Source organism: Drosophila takahashii, chromosome 3R (assembly GCF_030179915.1).
Source record: "Drosophila takahashii strain IR98-3 E-12201 chromosome 3R, DtakHiC1v2, whole genome shotgun sequence".
Taxonomy (NCBI): Eukaryota; Metazoa; Arthropoda; class Insecta; order Diptera; family Drosophilidae; genus Drosophila; species Drosophila takahashii.
This window is the reverse complement of record NC_091681.1, coordinates 39101481-39123135: the sequence shown is the minus strand read 5'-3', so window position 1 is coordinate 39123135 and position 21655 is coordinate 39101481. Positions and strand designations below refer to the sequence as shown.

General features: G+C 44.1%; 2 protein-coding genes and 1 long non-coding RNA gene across 3 annotated transcripts; 1 reads left to right on the top strand and 2 right to left on the bottom strand.

The window, feature by feature from the left end:
* Positions 1-601: 601 nt before the first annotated feature.
* Positions 602-13094, bottom strand: fid (fire dancer). Its single transcript, XM_017155911.3, has 4 exons — positions 12534-13094; positions 9721-10328; positions 3858-4268; positions 602-3795 (listed from the first exon to the last, which is right to left on the bottom strand). The coding sequence occupies exons 1-4, from the start codon at positions 12670-12672 to the stop codon at positions 643-645; spliced, it is 4311 nt and encodes a 1436-aa protein (XP_017011400.3). The 5' UTR covers positions 12673-13094; the 3' UTR covers positions 602-642.
* LOC138913328 (uncharacterized) lies at positions 8140-9450 on the top strand. The gene is made up of 2 exons (XR_011418998.1): positions 8140-8209; positions 9178-9450. It is a non-coding gene; the product is annotated as an uncharacterized lncRNA (long non-coding RNA).
* Positions 13095-17094: 4000 nt separating the features above from the next.
* Positions 17095-21546, bottom strand: boss (bride of sevenless). The gene is made up of 5 exons (XM_070216607.1): positions 21456-21546; positions 20685-21167; positions 20149-20598; positions 17571-19030; positions 17095-17512 (listed from the first exon to the last, which is right to left on the bottom strand). Exons 1-5 carry the CDS (start codon positions 21544-21546, stop codon positions 17255-17257), a joined length of 2742 nt encoding a protein of 913 aa, XP_070072708.1. The 3' UTR covers positions 17095-17254.
* Between the last annotated feature and the right edge of the window lie 109 nt (positions 21547-21655).

Below are 21655 nucleotides of genomic sequence, written 5' to 3'. Positions count from 1 at the left end.
GGTATATTTTATTTGTTCAATTTTAATGGACGTTTGATGATTATTCGCTTTGAAAATTATAGCTTAAGGTGCTTGAAACTAAGTCGAAAAGTAGATAGCAAGATACAAACTAATGCTCGTTGTAAATAGAATATGCTCGTATAACTAGTAAGATTTGTATTTAGCTTGCGTTGTTTCGTTATTCGATTTCGCATTCGCATTCGATTCGATTTGTTTCGGTCTTATAGCTAGGTTTTCGTCTTGAAATTGGATTTCAATGCAGTGCGATCCTGCGTTCGCGTCCTTGAGCAGGCCTGCTAATAATAAATTAGTGCTGGGATCGCAGGACGGGCCTTCCCCGTCCCGATTCGCCAGCCGACTAGAGTAATAGACTAAATTTAACAATTCCTTTGGGGGCATCAGATCAGAGACTACAGCTAGGATTTACGTTTTAGACCAGGGATTCAAACGGGACAATCAATGTGTTTTTTAAAGATATGGTCACATTGGTTTTTATAATCTTGCAGTGTGACCTTGCAGTTTGAAATTAAGTCAAAACTAGGATCATTTTGAACAAAAAAACGGAATTTTACTTTTGAATCATTGATAAATCTTTCTGGTTAACCAAGGCATACGTTTTTGAATCCCCTTTTAAGTGCGTTCTTAGATGGTCCACACCTGGACCTTTTCGGCCACCACACACCAGCTGGCCCGCTCGTAGTAGGAGCTAACGATGTGCAGGCTGGCCACATGGTGGTTGATCAGTGCGTCCAGCTCGCCCTCGCGGAACACATGATAGTAGCGGTGGTGGGTGCTGGCTCCCCCCTGCGATGGGCTGTCCAGGGAGTTGGTGGAGCTGTTCGAGTGCTCCAGAGATTCGTTGGAGGGTCGCTGTTGCAGATGGGCGTTGGGTTGATTGGACTCCCTCTGTGGTGGCTGCTGCTGCTGCTGGGAGGTCGTTGCAGGTTGCACCTTCAGGGCGGCCATGTTGCGTCGCCGCTGACCGTAGTCCGCCATTCCCTCGCCCAACTGATCGCCACCCCTGGCCTCCAAGGCCTCCGCCTCGGCGTCCTCGTCCTGTTCCTCCTGCTCCTCCTCCTCGGGTATGACATCGTCCTCGTCCTCCTCCCGCACATCACTGTCCCCGTCGTCCTGCAGGAGGTAGGCTGTCTCCGGATTGAGCTGATAGTGACGATTCCGCTTGTAGTTGAACTTGGAGATCTTGCAGTGCTCGTAGACCCCAAGGGAATAGCTGGACTCGTTCTCCTCCTCCTCCTCTTCCTCGCCATCCTCCTCCTGGATGGTGAAGCTGCGCGTTTGCGAGGACAGCGATGAGGTGGAGGAGCTTACGGGGGATTGTTGGAGGCTCGGTTGGGTGGACAGATTGGCCAGCATCAGGCGACGTTCCCTCAGTTCATCCCGAAAAGCACTCAGATCTCCGTTGGACCGTTTCTTGCCACCGCCCAGGAACTCCGAGAGATCGCCCATTCCGATCCCGTCCAGATATCGGCACTCGGTGCGATTTGACTTGTCCTCCAGTTCCCGCTGCAGTTGGGCAGTCAGTTGTTCGGCGAACTCGGCACAATCCTGCTTCTGGTTGGACTCCCTCTTCTCGGGGAGCAGCGTGGCACTATCTGCATTCAGTATGATATCATCTTCGGCCTGGGATCGAGAGCTATTGATCTGGAGCTCTCCCTTGTGGTACTGCTCCTGCTGCAGGCTGATCAACTGGGCTAGACTAGCTTCACCTTCGTCCTGGGAGGCGGAGTTGGCAGAGGCACCTCCACCCTCATCGCTTCCCGAGGGAACCTTGGCCGACCGTGGAGCACTGATCACACTGTCTATGGAATCGGGTGACGAGGGTTCACTGGAGTCGCTGTCCAAGTCATCGGTGGCTGGATTGAAGAGCTCCAGGGAGAGCAGTTTGCTGGCCAGCGAGGTGGAGGAAGCCGAGGTGGACACCCCAGATCCCGAGGCTCTCCGGACGATGGGAAAGCTCTGGCGTTGCAGCTGCAGCGATTGCTGTTTCCGGAACTTGGGAATGGGTGGCAGATCCCTGATGGCCTGGCGGGTTATCCTCCTCACCGGCGGCGACTCCTTGAGGGGTTCCTTGGGCAACTCCTTCTTCTGCTCCCTAGGCACCTCCATCTGTTGCTCCTTCTGCTGCTTGATGTGCGCCTCATCGAAGCTGAATCTTGCCGGTTTCGAGGGAGGAGTCAGAATGGCCATGGCGGCGGAAACAGCCGAGGTGGATTGCGGTGGAGAGGTAACCGTGCCCTGGATGGCAGCCGGGGAATGGGCCGGAGTGGGAGGGCAGGGCATGATCAAAGGCGACGTTGGCACTGAGTGAGTGGGCGGCAGTCGAGAGCCGGTGATTCCGGAACCCTGATCTCGGCCAGCGGCTCCCTGAGCCCTTTGCCCGTTGCTCGAGGAGGAGTTGCTGGAACTGGAGTTGGAGTTCTGGTGCTGCTGCTGGTAGTTCAACTGCTGTTGGTGCTGCTCCGGCTTCGGGATGAATATGACCGAGGCGAAGCTATCCTCGGACTCGATACTGGTGTCCGATTGGAGGCTACTGTCCTTGGAGGAGTCCGAGCCTGACTCCCGGGAATGCCTCCTCGCCTTGTCACCCTGAGCCCCATCCGCACAGGCGGGACACTCCTGCTGGTACTGACTGCAGTGGCACAGGTTGCCCATCGTGCACTCCACAGTGCTGCAGTACGTCACGGGTCCCGTGGACGTCGAGGATGTGGGCAGTATCAAGTGGGAGAGATGATGCACTGGATGGTGGTGGTGGTGATGATGGTGCTGATGCGGCACGGCGGTTACTCCACCCTGTTTGTTGTTGTTATTCAGCGCGGTGTTCTTCTCCATTTGACTGGGACTCTGGGCAGGATTTGGCTGCGTCTGCGGCACACTCTTGATGTTCTGGATCAGTTTACTTATCCCTGTTTTGGTCACCCTTTCCAAACTGCCCGTCGAGCTCTTAATCTTCGTGGTGAAGCCCTCGCGGATGACCTGTAATCTCTTGGAGAACAAGGCGGATCTGCAGAGGAAGGCTTCGTTCAGGGAGGTTTGCTTCTGGATTCGCTTTCGCACCCTTTCCTTCTCCCTCAACCGATTGCAGGCCATCAGATCCTCATTAAGAGAGCTCTGTTTGCGCAGGAAGGTGGGTGCTCCCGATGCAGGTGCTCCTCCTCCTCCCTCCTTAGAATCCCCTGAAGAATTCGCGTCCGCTGATGACATATGCTGATGGAAATTCCCAGCATAGCAACCACTTCTCGTATACAAACTACTGCTCACTCCGCCATTCGAACCATTTAGGCTGCTCACCATCTGGTAGGATTCGGGGGCGGGAGGCGTGGCGGCGCCAGTGGCGTCATCATCGCACAGGGATTGCTTCTGCTTGATGAGCTTGGGTCGCCTGGCCAAAGTATTCCCAGCACTGGCGGTCGCAGTGGGTGAATGCCTTCCGTTCAGCTGGAGTTGCAGCTGAAGTTGCTGGGCCTCTGGGGCATTTAGTAGCAGGGCAGCTGCTGTGGCCTTGGATTCCCCCGGGATCAAAGGACCTCCCAAACTGGGAACACTCGATCGCGAGCGAACAATCTGGCGGGGAGGAGGCTGCAGAATGCTGCCCAAGCTGCGGGATTTCAAGCCAGCTGAAAGAGGAGGATCGGGAAAGTCCTCAAAGTCCTCCAGGCGACGCAGTTCGATGGGCAGGTCCTTGGCATCCTCGTAGTCCAAACTGCTATCGTTCTTGGTGTCCTTCGAGGACCACGAGTCCATGAACCAGGCATGTCGCCTTCCTCTTGCCAGTTTCTAAAAGAATAAGGATATTTGTAAATAACAGATAACAATAAATAAATATATCCCTATAATACCTGAATGGCCCTGCGAACGAAGCTGTAGCAGGACTCCCCCGGCGAGGATGAACTCAAGCTGGAACTATCCCCATCCCCTGCCGATCGACTGGAGTTCGTCGAGTCCTCCGTGTAGGCATGATACGGTGGCTGGAAGTTATCGTCATCCTCCTCATCCGAGTACGAGTAATTTCGATTCTTTGGCGGCTGCCAGGGTATCAGCACATCCTGCGACTCGAAGCGTCTATGCCGCTGTTCCAGTGCCCAAACGGTGATCACCACACGTCCGCCGATCCGAAGGATCCTGGCCAGCTCCCTCAAAGCCTGAACCCTACGCTCCGTGGTGGCAAAGTGGTGCACCACCGCCAGGGATAAGACCGCATCGAAACTGTCGTCCCGGAAAGGCAGCTCCAGATTGTCGCACAGGGCAACCTGGAAAATTAAACAAAGAAAACAATTTTATATATTGAAATTAGTAAAATGTTTTTGCATATTTTGAAATTTAATTTAATTAAATCACACCTTTTGTTAAGTCAATCTCAAAGTTTATTAAATTTGTTCTACATTTGGAAAGTTTTGCAATGACACATAAGACGTAAAAATATAAAACACAAGTTTATTATATTACACATTTTTAAATTTAAATTAATTAAATCCCTCCTTTTGTTAAGTCAATCTCAAAGTTTGTTAAATTTTTTCTACATTTGGAAACTTTTGCAATGACAAATTAGACGTTAAAATATAAAACACAAGTTTATTATATTACATATTTTGAAATTTAATTTAATTAAATCACACCTTTTGTTAAATCAATCTCAAAGTTAAATTAAATAAAATTTGTTATACATTTGGAATCTTTTGCAATGACACATAAGACGTAAAAATGTAAAACACAAGTTTTATATTCCCATAAATGTTATTTATTATTACCTATTAATTACCAACATAACTTATAATTTAATCGTGCTCTTGTATGATTCTACTTTCCCTCATAAATGAAATAACTTGATTGATTTACTGACTTAATGATTTCCCCAGGTGGAAGCCCAACACCATGAAATCCCAGCCCCACCACGGGAATCCCCTGGGTAGCCATGCCAATTAAGCTGTGTCAAAGATAAGTCCTCGCAGGAGTCTCTTTGTGGGGTCAGAACGGGACATCCTTGCCGACATCGAGTCTCCTTTTTGCCGGGAATCTCCCAAGGGTCCTGCCCGCAAAAGTATGCAATTGAAATGGTGTAAGCTGCGGCCAGCAAAAGGAGATGATGCAATTTTTAAGCCCTGCACTCTGGACCATCATCAATCGCCTTCGAGAAAAGTTCAGCTTTCAGGATGGAAAAAAATGAAGAATTTCCATATCAAAGTGATGCAGCCTGATTGAATAATCCATCCAGCCAGTATTCCTTGCGGTTGGCTACATCATTTTGCAATTAGTAACTTTTTCCGTGCTGGGAAAACAAAAAGTTATCGGTTCGGTTCGGTTGGCTGATTGGCAGAGTTGGCTTCGATCATTTGTCATTCAAAAGTAGACGCTGGGGGAAAAGTCCTGGCCAGCCGGAACCCCCGAACAACCTGACCTAACACAATGTGGCCAAAAAGCGATGCAGGTGTTCCATCTACATGTATGCACGCCATTTATATTCATTTTCGTGTCATGGCCAGAAAACTGATGGTGTCAATTACGATGGCTGGAATAAGGGGAGTTAGCCAAACAAAGGTGTATTTTATTCGTTCAATATGTGTGTATAATATATAGCTATTCTATGACAAACTGCCAAACGCGTCACTGGAGAAATTTAATATCGATTCAAGCCGTTCCGGGAAATGCAATTTCTGGCATCCAATATAAATTTAGCATTTCCCAGGAAATTTCATTGCTCTCAATCCTCGGAATCGAATTTACATTGCAAAATTAAATATTGGAAGGCGGCTACACAAGTATTATGTTTCCCTCTCGCCGATAAAATGCCATTTTATTTGCTGCAATCTTGTATTTCCGCTTCCTGCTCAACTATTATCGCCAATGTCTGTGTATTTGCACCATATACTGTGTGGGTGTGTTTTCTCTGCAGCAAATAAAAATCCTTGACCCGCCAAGCCTTACACTTTTGCCCAGAGTTTTCCGCTCCAGGTGATTCAGGTGGGCAGAAAACCTGCAGAAATTCAGGCGCTGCCATTACAAGCTCGAAGTCTTCAGCAAATATCAATTAACAAAAGTGTTTTTCGGCCTCTGAACTTTCGATGGGGCTTAAGCATAGAAAATCTGGCTTTGGTATAATGAAATAGCATTATAGGCTAAGCGATTTCGAAGATGGAGGAACTTGAAAAGGATAGAAATAAATCTTAAAAAATCTTTAAATAAAAATGAATTAGGTTAAGTCAATAATTTAAATTTCTTGAATTTCAATTTATTATTTATTAGTAGATTAAATATTCTATACCATCCATTCTATCAAATAAACTTTTCGCCCATTTGAAAACCATTGTGAACACCTTTGTTTTAGCTGCATAAAATGAGAATTAATCATTGTATTCTCTTTTGTGAAAATGCCCAGGCAAACAAACAGAATCTCATGCATTTTAGGTAAGCAAGCTTTTGTTTTCCGTTCATAAGGATGACTCTTAATGCATGGCGATGCAGAGCCATTCATCTGATCCCCAGCATCCCCCAACCCACATAACCATAACCATATCCCCTGCACTTTAGTTTCTCCTTTCGATGAATGCCCAAGCTGACAGTTTTCCTTTATTTGCCATGTTTTTCTATCTTTTTTTTTTGCAGAGTGCGCCATACAAATCGTATTTATAGCAGTGGCCATTTTTCACATAGGGGGTGCTTTTGTGTGTGCGTTGTGTGTAGTGTAGTGTAATGTCACGCGGGTCGGGCACATGACGCCTTTGAAATTTATGTTGACAGGACTTTCCTTCTTTCTTTCTGGCGGGGAAAGGAGAAGAGAAGCGGCGAGTGTCAGGTGAAAGTGAAACACGTTACGCATACGCCGCGTTGCACGCTAATGAGGCCAAAGCGCAGCGTCTAAAGACGAAAAGACGGGGCCAAAAGAGGTAAATCCCTGTATATATATGCACTCATACTTTATGCAGTAGCTATCTCTCTTTCTGCGGCTTATTTAAATGGCGCTTTAGCTTTGGCCCCAAGAAAATTGCAGCCTTTTCACCTGGCCCAGAAAAATACCCAGCCATTATTGAGTTCCACTTTTTATGTTTGCGGTGCTACATGCGCCATTTTTGGGGGTTTTCCTGGTCGCAAGATTTACGAGGAGTGTTATTGTTGCGCCCTTACAAAATTATTGAAAATCAGGCCATGCACGAGCTGCAGAAATCAAAGAGTTGCAACAACTTTTTCGGTGCCACGGACCAAGTTAAATTGGTTTTGCATAAAGTTTTTGCCTTTCTGCAGCAAAACTTGCATTTCGCTTGCATGTCACGTGCGCATTCTGTGTCGGCTTTATTTTAAACACATTAGGCAGCAAATAGAAATAAATCCCGATCGGAAGCGTTTTGCTATGCAAATTATCGCGGGGCTTTCTGGCGATTAGAAACACATGCGGGCAATCAGCGGTGGGTTAAATGTCAAGGACGCAAGGACTCTCGAACTCAGCGGATAATTGGAGGCACTAAGCTCCTGTCCGGTCAATGGTAATGTGGCATGTTATTAAATAAATTAAGCCGCTTACACTAAATGGTGGGCGAAATGCAGCAGCTGCTGTTTCTGCAACTGCAACCTTGCTGTCAATTCCACGCGAAAGCAATTTAAATGCGAAGAATGCGTGTTGTCGATGAAAAGAGCGGGGGATTTTCTTGGTAAATGGTACTCCAACCACCTGGGAAATGGAAAACGGGAAATGGGCACCATAAATAAGCGCCCAGCGTTAGTAATAGATTATGGCAAAAAAGCATTGCATACCTCTGGCAGCCATGCCGCTGAATAATGGTCGCTATATACTATTATATAGTCGGTTATAGTCGGTTAGGGTCGCGTGGGGGGATCGCAATTTATTGTTGTTCCTTGTAAAAGGAAATGTTGGAGGTTTCCAACAACAGCCAACGCAGAGAACAGCCAGCAGCAACAAAAGAAAATGGGGAAAACTATGCAGCAGAGTTGTGTCATTGTTGAGCGAATATTCTTCGAAGGGGGGAAAACTAAGTGCGCTGTACTATACTTCATGTTCATTATGACATAGTCGAGCGTATCACTTAATTGTGCCCAGAAGTTCCCGCCCCATAAACTTTACAATTTCTGAGCTTAATGCCATGACATATTATTAACGCGAGACTCTTTTGAAGCAGACTCAACATATTTTACAACGCGGGGTACAGTTTATAGATCCAGGTGTAGATTTATAACGTAGATGGTAAAATTTGAAGAAATTTTAAGTGATTATCTGCACAAAATATATTGCCATTAAATTTACAACACATTTATCTGACACCAAAGTATATTTATATTGAATGTACCTGCTTTATAATTTCAATTAAGCCCATTTCTAATTTAAATTTAATGTATATTCATTAAAAATCAAGCCAACTTTAAATCCAATTAATTTGGCAGTATTTTCATTAAATAAATGTTTAATGAACCCAATGATTCCGACCAGTCACCCAATTAAGTTGCTATATTTTTTTAGAATTTTCATTTATGCAACATCCCATTTAGTCATGAAATATGCATTCAATGCTAGTTTAGAATGCACAGCGCTAAAGTTTTAAACTTGAAACGTAACTCTCACTGCATTAAATGCAATTGGTGATTATGCATCCCTTTTGGCTGCCAACCATCTGCAGTTTATTGGATCCGCCTGGCTGGCTGCTCCTCCGAATGACTCGTTTTACGGCACCGCTGTGGACCATTGCAATTATGAGGCATTAAAAACTCCCAATGGAAAACGAAAACGGCGAACGGAACATGTGCAAATAATACCCAATGATAAGCATAATTTATGCGTGCTGCTAATGGCCAAGTTAAGTGGAGCAACCAGCGTTTGAATCAAGCGAATGTTTTACAACAAAATCTACTCCTTGCTGGCTGGAACATGGAAAATGGAAAATGGGTCAATTGTGTGGCCAAGAGAGCTCCCAGCCAAGGAACACGACCGCACCAAAAGCACATGCAATTAGCAGGCTGCAATTAGATTGCATACAAACCTGATGAGTTCATGCGATGCTCATTTCGTAAATTCTGCTAATCAAGAACTTACGTTCGTGGGAACTTTGAAAAATACCACCCTTGAAATCATGTAACCTTCGTTAGTTTCCAGGAAAGTTATTTCTCATTTCGCAATTTGAAATGGCTTAATTGAAATTAGTTCCATTTAATCAACAGCTCTATATAAGCACTATTATTCACAAACCACTTAATAGAAGTCTATACAACCTCGCTTCAGGATGAAGATCTTTTTGGGAATTGTGGCCATTCTTGTTTTAGGCCTTGCGAAAAACACCGAAGCCCAATTTCAGCCGCCATGGGGACCCATTGGGGACTGGTTCAATCCCGGCCACCATATCAATAAATAATCTACTCTAAAGATATTCTCGTATATAATACCGGTGTTGGGGAAGGTATTAATAAAGGCATTTTATTATCAGTGTTGGGAAAGGGACTTCTTTTGTGAGCCAAGGGATGATAATGTTTGGCATGTTTCAATATGAAATTGGAAATGCTTTAAAAAGGGAAAATAAGACTGTGAATTCTATAGAACATGCGGAACCAATATGGACCATTGCAACATTACTTCTTTGTTTAGTTAACCCTTAACCCTTAAACAAAATGACACCGCGAATTCTTGAGAACAAGAAAGGAACCAAGAACTTTTATATACCTTACTGGTACTTAGGTTATATAGAATTGCTTAAAGAGGAGACTCACCTCGCCGCCCTTCTCATGGGCCACCTTGCTCAGCCGATAGCATCGCTCCACGCCGATGGTGCAGATGGCCGGGTTGCACTGGGTGAGGTACCGCCCACTGCCGCAGCCCACGTCGCAGACCACGGAGCCCGGATCCAAGCCGCTGAGGAAGTGGGCCATCCGGGGACGCACTGGACCCGTCGGCTCCTCGCAATGCTCGTACACATCGTGCACATAGGCCCGTTCCAGAGCCGCCGATCTGCCACTGGCATCGCTACTCGAGGGCTTCTCTTTGAGGGTTTGGGCTTGCGGTTGGGACACAGTCTTTGTTGTCTCGCTGACAGGTGAAATGCTGCCACCCACAGCTCCTCCAGCTCCTCCTCCTCCTCCCGTTCCCTCTGACCCTCCCGCTGCTCCTGCAGTCGGTGATATAACTGTGGGCGCCAAATCACCCGCTTGTCCTATGCTCGATGCCGCATTTGTTGCTGTTGCCGTTGTCAATTGCTTGGTCATTGTGGCTGCTGCTGCTGCTGTTGCCGTTGCAAGTGTTGCTGCTGCTGCTGCTGCTCCCGATGTTGCTCCCGTCGTTGTGTGGCACTTTTCATATATTGTCGAGGGGCAAACTTCATCTGCAGAATATATAAAAATAGATGGAGGAAGTCAGAATCTGGATTCCACACGAATTTCGTGTCAGGAACATGACACTTAATAATCCCTTGTTCAAAAATAACATCCATATCCTTCAGCTGACTAAGGAGAAAGCAACTAGTTCTTTAAAATTGCTATAAAAATTTTAAACACATTTTTATACAAACTGAAAGCTCACCAATCATAAATTATAACAACTTTCTTTCTTAATGATTTAAATTTTGGATAAAAATTTACGTTTTTTTCAGGATTTTGAACCATAGTGAATGAAATGATGTTGCAAATCTAAAGTACCGACTTTTTTGAGCAGCTGAAACCCCAGTTGACAATCCCCATCACCAATTTTCGCATTTTACAAAAATTAAAATTTTCTAGATTTATTTCGACCATTTTTTGCAGAGTTTCGGAATTTTCTATCGTACCAAAGAGCACAACTAAAAATCCGTCCGTTAAAAAAAACTGCCAACCCCAAATTACGCTCCCTATAATACTTCATAATTCATTTTTCCGTTACTTAAATTTAAAAGTTTATAATTGGCTTTCTCGGAGCAAGGTCCTTCAGGACTTGCAGCTTAAGTGCTTCCATGAAAAACTATTTGTGGACGTGGATTTTGTTATCGAGTTCTAGGAAATGCCCCCTTTACCTACTTCGTTATGCAAACTGCAGTGTAATTTATAATCCGCCAAACAATTTGTATAATTAAGCCAATTGCCTGGCATAAAGTCAATTTCAGACTCCTCCGACTCCTTGTTGCATGCCGTTGGAAATTTTGCGAAGCGAAAGAGCGAAGGAGGACTACTGGGTGCATGACATCAAGTCGTAAAATCGTTAGAAAAACGTCAGCAAGGCCCACACACACACAACCACACGGAGACCTGCATTCCGGATGTGTGGCAACTGTTTTTGGTTAGCATTGCTGTTGACATTTTATAACCATACTTCCGGTGGCACTTCGAATGGAAATTTTAGCGCCTTGGGCGCAGGCAACTGGCCATTGTCAGAGCCAATAAATTGCATTAAAATGCTGTTGCACAAAGGGAAATTACCAAGTGGGTGGCTGATGGAGTTTTCCTCTGTTTTCAGGTGGGCAGTGGTGGGCGGCTCATAGTTCAGAGGTGGGTGGCTCGAGGCCATTTACAGGGAGCCACAGCAGCCGGCAGTGGGCGCCAAACGACATTAGTGCAGTAAAATGGAATTATAATTGAAATCTGATTAAAAGCAGTTGTAGTGCCAACAATGACGCAGCATTCAGGATGATGGTGGCGAAGGGGAGGCTAAGTTCAGGGGTCTTTCGTATAGCTCATGTCCTGGGGGCGTTAATGAGTTGGCGCCCATTCTGTGTATGTGTTAATAAGCACTGTAAATGAGTTATAAATGTGTTCTATGACATTTTGATTGAAATTATGGACAAAGAAAGGGGACTAGAGAGCCAAAGAGCAGGCTAGACACATAGAGCTCATAGAGGGTGTAAATCAGAGAGAAATAACACAGTCATTTCTATTTCGCAATTTTATGAAAATTGTATGTCAGCATATAAATGAGAAAGTTCCTTAAGTAGTTTCACTATTAAATATCCTATAAATAAGTGATTTAAAATCGCTGTTTCCAGAAAAACTTAATATTTGGTTTTTTATTTCATTTGTTTGTTGAAATATTGTCTATGCTTTAGTAGATTTTCGTTGGTTAGTCTTTATGTTTTTTAATTGTTCTAAAAATGGGCCTTTTTTATTCTCAAGATGCGTTTTAAAAATAGTGTCTTGTTGTATATAATTCTTCAGTCTATTTTAATTCCAATAATACAATTTTAGAAACGGTAAAACAAATGATTAAACCTGGTATTCTGTTTCTAATCTTTGTAATATTCTTAATAGATATAATGCTATCTAGAAAACCCAAGAAAATGTTTTTAAAACTTTATAATATGATATCATAGCCTTTTCACTAGCTATCCTAAGTTAACCACACCTGCCCCTCAAAAATCTAAAGATTTTCTGCTGATGCCTGCTTATCCCCGATAGCTTCCTTTTCATTCTTAGCCTCTGTTGAGCATGATGAGCACTCATTAACATCGCTTTTCCCGTGCTTTCCCCGTGCTCGCCGTATCCGTATCCTAATCAATAAAGTGCTTTCCCATTACCCATACGCCATGTGGTCCAGGCGGATGTTGTTTGTAGGATGTGCTTACCTTTTGAGGGGCCGTTGCTGCGCTGATAACTCGCATTCAACAAAGCCGTCGACGACGCCAGTTCCGCTGATAACATGCGATGCGATATAGATGATATAGATGGGGGATATAACGACTGGGTCGGAAAATCAATGTGCATGCATAATTTAAAGTCTGTTGCGGCACTTTAGACCCTTGGACCCTTCGACATCCACATCCAGTTGATTGGGGGGGAGTGGAAACAGGGAACTTTGGACTCTCGACAACTTGGCGACGCGCGATTATTTTTAGACTTTCGAAGCGGAGCACGTTCTATGCGATAATTTGCTCAATTTACTTTTGAAATCTATCATTATGGCAACTACACGGTGTAATTGCGATGTGCTTGTTTTTGTTTTTGTTTTTCTATGGCCACTATGGCTAAGGACCTTCTCCTCGCTGCCTTCTCCTTCTTTTTTTAGCTGCCACACACAAAATAGGATACACAAAATGCGGGCTCCACGGACTCCTGTCAATGCCTCTGGCATATGACGTTTCCTTTGTGTGTGTGTGAGTGTGTGATTTTCTGCTTCTTACAGGCACTTTTCACTTGCACTTTTCCTTTTGGATCCGTTTCCATCCGAAGGGGTCCCACCAATTAATTTTCCATTATCGCCCTTGTCGATTTGGATTTATTCTTGTATTGTGTTTAATTTCTAGGACACTGGCACTTGGCGCTTCACTTTCATACATATACGTATATATATAGGCGAGTGGGGATTTGTGTGTGCGAGTGTGTGTGTGAGTGCGCGTGTGTGAGAGGTCCTGTCTCAGCGATTTTCCCGTTTGTTAGCCGTTTTGTTTTCTCAGCCCTCGTGTCCGTTCTCTCGGAGTCAACGTCGCGTACTAAACGTGAAAAGCCCCTTGGACTCCAAATGCGTTTGTTCAAGGATGTTGCTCCTGCCGCCTTGTGGATCGCATTGAAAAAGCTTCTTCCAACTTGACGAAAGCTTTCCGGGAGCAGGAGCAGAGGGGCCGCCAAACCAACCAGCTCACAGCTGTTTTTGCAGAGAGGGAAAGTGAAAGCGGAGAATTGGAGCGGGAGAATTCGCCAGTCTTTGAGTTATGGCTTTAATGTAGAAAAGATCTTCTCTATGGAAATATATTCGACTAACTTGTTGGTTAGTGTAACCCCATCTTAAATCTTATCAAAGGAATATTTCAATTGCAACCTTTTACATCCTAGAGGTCCTAAAATCAAGGATTAGCTAATTACAATTTAAAAATTTTAAATTCAGACTTATATAGTCTTTATACAAAAAATTAAATAATTTTTATAAATTAACAGAACATTCTGCAGGACATATGATAAATTAAGAATATCACATCAAATCGGTTTTTTGTACTTTTATTAAAAGAAGATCTTTTGCAGTTTGTTGTATGTTACTATCTGGCCTAACTGAAAATAGTTTGGGAATGCATTTCAATCCTGTAGGCATAAAAAAAAAAATCTAAAAATTCTTTAAAACATTAAGTTTAGGATTCTTATTGGTTTAAAAATCCTCTAATTTAAAAAGCCATATAAAATGCGTTTTACGATGCCAAAGACCCATCGAGAGCTCAATGGCAATATCCAAAAATAGCCAGCCCAGGGCAATTAAAATGACAAAAGAAAGAAAAGCTCGGAATTCGTCTTTGTTTGGTTAACGCGAGTCGGCTTGTCAAATTTCATGAATGAACCCCAAAGCGCAATTGAAAAAGTCAAAAAGTGGAAAAAAATAATAAGTGGGAAAAGTGGAAATGGGGGAAGAGCAACAACCGCATATGAAAAGCCATATGAAAAGCCACAGAGCACAGAAATAGAAGCTTCGTCGAGTTGGCCAGCGAAATGTGTCGAAAATAGCAAAATAGCATAGAGCCAGCCACAAAATAGGCGAAAAATAGCTCCACGAGCTGCCAAATGGCGCAAACTCTACCCAGTTGGCGTCCCTTTTCCTCCCTATCCATCCATCTCACTTGCTCCCGATTACTTTTGATGAATGAAAAGCTTTTTGTTTTCGCCTTTGCCTTTGCGTTTGCCGCTATCTCAGAGTCGCGTGGAAAAGGGAAAAGTGTGGGAAAACTCCCGCCGATGTCGCTGTAGTTGTAGGAGCAGCGCCATCCTCTGACGTCCCCGCATAGTAAAAGCTTGTAAAAGGGGGTTTCCTGGGAGTGGGTGGCATCGGCATCCCAAGCGTCACATGTCTTTTTTGGGCCGCATGACTAATATAGGCAAATGGCAAGCGACTCGCAGGACATGGCGCACATTTGGCGACATGCCAGAGGAGCAGATACGCATTCCTAAGCAAAATGTTTCTGTACTTGGAAAAATACTTCAGATTAAGATTTACGGGAACTGCTTTTCAGTAGATTTTTATGAAAAAGACTATAGAAATCTCTAAAGTTCTAAAATTTATTTTAAAAGTGCCTTTTAAGTAGTGTAGTATGAATGGATTTTATATTGCATACTTTTAGACACCTTCAAATAGAATATTTCATTTTTATAAAATTATTCCCTAAAATTGCCCAAAATATTTTATAATATTTTTCCTAACATTTCGAGAGAACCAATACTTTTCAAAGCTCAAATAAGAATGAACATACAAGCTGGTATCCATTTTTCTCTCAGTGGTTTTCGCTAACTGGTAATGTCTGATTTTTACCGGTAGATGGGTCGATGTCGTCACTGAACCGATGGATACGCTGTTGAATGATTCACGAGTGCGAATGCAAGGAGTGGGTGTTATACAAAGGAAAAACTTTTGCTTATGCCAGATTGAACTAAAAGTAGAAGTTTACAAGTGGCAGCAACTTTTACGATTGTTTAGGGCTATCTTTAGCGTGGGCCAAGAACGTCACAGCCGGTGACGTTTCGACATTTGACTTGATTTTTATTGGGGATCCTGCAGGATAGTATTATATATGCAGAGATACAGATATGTAAATAAATAGATGTCTTCTCGCCTTGGGCGCACGCCTGGCACATCTAACGAATGTGGCATTATTAGTTCTGTCATAGTCATAAATCATACGTATACGCCCAGGGAACGTGGAAAGCCGGCAGCACGCCAAGGAGGCGAAGGACGAACGAGATATTGCGGCAGGACTGCATTGCTAATAATGTCACGTAGCACAGCTTTTGACAGTCAAGTGTCACACACACACTCTACTTCCGAGAATCCAAGATTAGGCGCTGCTCAACATGGCCAATTATGAGGGGGGAATCTGCGGTTCTCAAATCCCACCCCCTAATTTTGCATACATTTCTTCCTATTCTCCTTTGTGTAATCTCCTTTAGAAGCGCAAAATTTAATTACGAAAACTGTGCTCGAAATTATGCCAAAACATACGCAAGGACGCAGAACGTGGCGGCCATACTAAAAATACGCAAAAATAAACAGGAAAATGGCAAGAGGAAAAACTCATTTCGCAGTGCTATCGCCGCTCGGCAATCAGAGCAAACCGCCCACGAACGAATCCTTATTCTTATCCATATCCTTATCCTTATCCTCGTCCTTGGCGGCGGAAAGACATTTCCTTTTTGTGTGCCGGCAAATGAAGTGCAAATTATGCCAACGGAATGGCCAGTGCGAAAGCAGAGAAAATCGCGGAAAACAAAGCGCTCTTCACGTAGCCCCGAAAAGTATGCCATATACACACAAGTGGGACGGGGGACTTTCGGGGGATTTTTGGGGCGGATTTTGAGTGAGATTACATGGCAAAGCATAACTTTATTGAGGTTGGCCCTCCCTTTAACCCTCTAATGCCCGGCGCGTGGCATTGTCAGCACGTTGGGCGCCATTTGAAATGGTCGCGTGTAGTCGGTAGTTTTGCTGTGCGGGAAAACCTCGCTTTTCGCCGGCCTTTGTGGCGGTCCGATAGCATATCTTGTTGCGCATTTGTCCATGTACCACGGTCAATGTTCTCGCCCTGGCCAGTGTCACCCTGACGTCAGCGTCCTCCGGGGAAGACTCCACCCCCACCCTTAACCATAATACACCACCAACTCCCACCCCCCTTTTACCAAGGCCAAACAAATGGGCGTCCAATGTCGCGTGACGCACAAGGATATCGAGTCCTCTGATTGTCGTCGTCGTCGTCGTTGTTCTGCCTTAGATGATTTTTCTAGCTTTCGCTGTTTGCTCTGTCACGTGTTTGCCCAGCCAATTAGAGTTATAGTCTGGCTAAGAGAGAGAGCCGGGAAGGAAAAGCCACAAAGCTTTGGGAGCTTTTCCTAAGCAGGTGCACAAACCATCCCGGAAAAATCGCTTTTAGGGCGGAAGAATTACAGGAGCGGTTCAAATAGGTTTTTTTAGCCGAAAATTATTATTATTGTTTTAATTGTGTAATTTTCTAATTTATTATTTTTATTCCTACAGAAGAATTCTGAAACAAAAAATTGTTGGAGTTTTCTAACTTACCTTCAAATATATTTTAAATTTAAGATGTTTTGGGTGCCTATTTTATCTATTTTTTCTTAGTATCCTTGATGGTATAAATTATCAATTCAATTTTGTTTTGCTAATAGTCCACTTCAGTATACAAATAAGAACTTTCAAATTCGTACATTACGATTATGATAATTTGTATCGATTTATTATATCAACTTCCATAGGATCTTGGTTCGTCAGTGATTCAAAATGTTGGACAATTCTTCGGCTGAATTCACGTTCTAGGAGTTTTTGACTAGATATGCCTTATTACACAGGTTAGTATACAATGGGTTAGAAGCGGGTGATCTTATTATGATCTGGTGAGGGCGGTAGCGAGGAGACCGAGGATCGGGAGGGACTCTGCTGAGGTCTTGGCGGAGGACGCTGGGGATTGATGTTGGCATTGGCCTGGCGGAGATTGGCGAAGAACTGCTGGCGACGTGGTCCGCCTCCTCGCAAGGGTAACGTGGGAATCTCGCTGGGCGATTGGTGGTTCATCTCCTCCTGCGAACAGTGACGCATCGCAGGATTCACGCACTCGTAGACGCTCTAAAATATTTCAGTTAAATTATAATTACAGATTGTTTAGTTTAATTTATGAACCCACCTGATCCGAGGAGTACTGATTGTTCTGGGCAAAGGCCAGCGAGGTGAGCGAGGGCAAGGCCTGGGCAATATCCGATCGCTCGATACCCCTCACGATCAAAAAGGTGCGTGGTATTAGAATGCCCACCAGGACAGCCCAACCCGAGGCTTGTAAACCCAGTGGTATAGCTGCATCTCGCCACTCATCGCCAAACAGGGACAACGCTATCCAGGCCACCCAAATCACCATGACGAGAACCGATCCTATCACAATCAGTATTCCCTCGCGGTAGTTCCTCTGCGATCGGTAAATGGAGGGTATCAGGGCGCCCACACAAACGAGGAGCACAAAGTCGTAGGCCAAGAGGCCCCACAACCAGCGGCCATAGTAGATATTCTCACAGGACACCGCCTCCGAGGCCACATGCATCACGACCAAAAGTTGCACGGACATGCCCACCTGGGTGACGACACTAAAGGCGCATATTACCGCCTGGATATAGCCATTCACGTGGGATAGGAAACCACCCTCCGAGCCAATTGAAGCCAACATCACAGCCCGGCAGAGGAGCAGGGAAAACACAAAACAGTAGACCAGAGTCATGATGAAAACCCTCACCGCGCACAGGGTATTCAAAGTCTGGGCATCCTCGAAGGTCACATGCGAATTGCGCTGCTCGCCAACGTACTCAATGGAAAAGGGCACAAAGGAGCAGAAGACCAGGATGAGGGATAGGAGGAGCAGAATGGAGGTGGCCGGATTGCCCTCGAAGACATCGCCCAACGAGATGCGCACCACAATGAACACCAGGATGGCCAGCGTGGCAATCAGGCCCAGAATGGCGGCCGTCAGCCCAGTTGCCACCCATGTGTCCATCTTGATGCGCCAAAACATCACTGACTCTCCGTCAAACAGGAAGGGGTACCTGCGATTATCCCCCGCACTGTACTGGCAATTGAACACCTGACCGAACTTGGTCTTCAGCTCCAAACTGGTGTGATTATCCCGATTGTAGTGATAGTATGTCGTCACATTGGTCACAAAGTTCTGCGAGGCAATCTCACGTAGCTCGGTGCGCGACTCCCCCGTAATCTTGTCCATCGTGAGGACCTTCTTCTGATACATTTGGAAATTCATGGCGGTGCCCAGTTTGCGCATCACCAACAGGGCCAGGATCTCAGCTGTTTCGTGCGCCTGCCGATACTCCGATGTCCGCCAGTCCTCAATGAAATTAGTGAAATTGAAGCAGGTATCCAGGACATACAGTTCCTGATCCCTGTCCCGATTACAGTGCTTGGACAGGGATCCGCGCAGCCAGTTCATCAGGTCGATTATGGAGCCGGCAAAGCTGAGGACGCGCGAAGGAACCACACTCTTCCCGATGAGAATCTCGTCCAGCTGGGTGGGCGTGGCATCCAGTTCCATTGTGGTGGTCAGGTCGATTTCGTTCTCCATCAGAACAAAAGCTCTGTTTGGTAAGTCTAGTGGGAAAATGGGTATTATAAAATGTATTAATTTAAATTAGAACAAGAAAGGAAGCTAGCTTCGGCCAGCCGAAGCTTAAATACCCTTGCAGATCATTCCTATTAATTACCAAATCGCAAAAATGTTCAATTAATTTCATTAATCTCATTAATTTTCCGATCGTTCCTATGGCAGCTATATGATATAGTCGTCCGATTTTGATCAAATTAAAATTGAAATTCGGAAATATTTAAAAAGAGTCATATCCTAGAGTAGAAGATAATACAATAAAAACGAAAGAAGCTAGAATTTATTTCCTATTACTTTTCCATTAATTTCCCGATCGTTCCTATGGCAGCTATATGATATAGTAGTCCGATTTTTTAAATAATTAATTCGAAATTCAGAAATATTTAAAAAATAACATCCCCAAAAGTAGAAGGTGATATTTCAAAAAACACCGAAGCTAGAATTTTTTTAAGGTTTTCTTTTCCGATCCTTCCTATGGGAGCTATAAGATATAGTTGTCCGATCCGGTCGGTTCCGACATATATACTACCTGCAATAAAAAGAAGACTTTTGGGAAAGTTTCATCCCGATAGCTCAAAAACTGAGAGACTAGTTTGCGTAGAAACAGACAGACGGACAGACGGACAGACGGACAGACGGACAGACGGACAGACGGTCAGACGGACAGACGGACAGACGGACATGGCTAGATCGACTCGTCTAGTGATGCTGATCAAGAATATATATACTTTATGGGGTCGGAAACGTCTCCTTCACTGCGTTGCAAACTTCTGACTGAAATCATAATACCCTCTGCAAGGGTATAAAAATTTATCAATTATAACAGTAATACAATATTTAATAAAATGGCAAATATTATAATAATTTTAAGAAACAATATTGAGAAAAAATGTTTAAAAAAACTGTTTTAAAAATGCAGTATTTTGTTACCTAAAATAAAGTGATGCTACCCACAAAGGTCTACTTATAGTTACAAAAATAAAATCAAAATATAAAATAAATTCTTAAAAGCAATTAAAAGTTTTTAACGTGTTTACCATCAAGAACAACTGGCATTTATTTTAAGCAACTGAAACTTTAACTTTTATATCGAAATTTTCCTCACCTGCCAGAAAATCATCATCCGTTCGATCGGTGGGCACGGAAAATAGAGTGCCATTTTCCTTGAAGTGGCTGGCCAGCTTGTTGCCAAACATTATGTACACGTTCTCGTCACTTTTGAAGTGCATGAGACACATGTGCTCCTGCCGAGCGGCCTCCATGAATTCATTGTACATCTCCAGAGTTTCGGTGGCTATTTCCACTGATGCGATTTTCTCGCCCCAAGGCATTTGGTGCAGCAAATGCGCCACCTTGGGAAAGAGATGTGCCCGAGTGCCTGGTATTGGCCAGATATTGTACTCGAGGTCCTTGATAACCGGCTCCAGTTGTTTGTACAGCTCCCAGTCGAGGAAAATGCCCAGGGAGTACTTGGTGCACTGCTGCAGGAATTGAACCTCCTGGAGGAGTAAGTTCTCGGCTAAGCTGGCGTTGTCTATGTTGATGGCGCGAAGTCCTTAAATAAATTAATAAAAATATGTAAAAATGATAGAACTAAATAAATAAGTTATTGCAGATTGATTCTAATTAATGTTTACAAACCAATTTCAAAGTCGGCCATTATGAGATTCGCCTGGTTCACTCGATTAATAACGAACAACGCGGAATCGGGATCCTTGGTGAGGACACTGAGCATCACTTCGCCTTCGAGTATCTTGACAAACTCCTCCTGTTTCCGTATCACCAATCCCTCGTCCGCACTGTTGACGGTCAACTGCAGGCCATTGAGACAAATTTCCGGCACTAAACTGGCAGTTGTTCCCTCAGTTGTGGACGAGATGAGTGGGGCCAGTTGGCCATCATCCAAGGAGCTGGAGGTGCCATCATCATCATCTTGGTTGGTGGTCTGACCCACCGTCGTTGTTGGGGCCTTTGTGGTTATACCACTAATGGGCTTGGCCTGTGGACTTGAGGGCTGCGGTTTGGTTATTCGAAGGGGAGCGGACTTCTTGGTGGGTGATGTCACCTCTACGCCACGGCAGTCCAAAATGCAGATAGCCAGTGTGATTAGGATGCATACTAGTGCTGGAAAGGAGTGATGAAATTAAAGAAATTTAAATAAAGCACATGTAAGCCTTTAGAAATTCATCGATTAATTTAAATGTCCCCAGAAAGAGTTAAAATAAATTCTTTATAATAACGAATTTTTTTCAAATACAATACAATGTATTTAGAGATTAGATTTTGTTGTTTAAATACTAAGAAGGGTAGTAAACAAATTGTTTATTTTTATATAAGGTGGATACATCGCGGAATTGTTTAAGATTTAACTTCTTTTAAACCTAAATTACGAAAAACTTCAAAATGAGGTACTTGAATTTTTCTCAGATTCGCAGAAATACTTAAACTGATTGATTGAGCAATACAGAAAGAAAAAAGGAATCTGCAGAAATGGCAATGCCATGTTCTTCAACTCTTGGCACTCGACAATATTCTCAGAACAAATATAAGAAGTCCATTCGAGTTGACATTTATTCCATTGCGTTTCACTTTTGCCTTTCAACATTTACTGA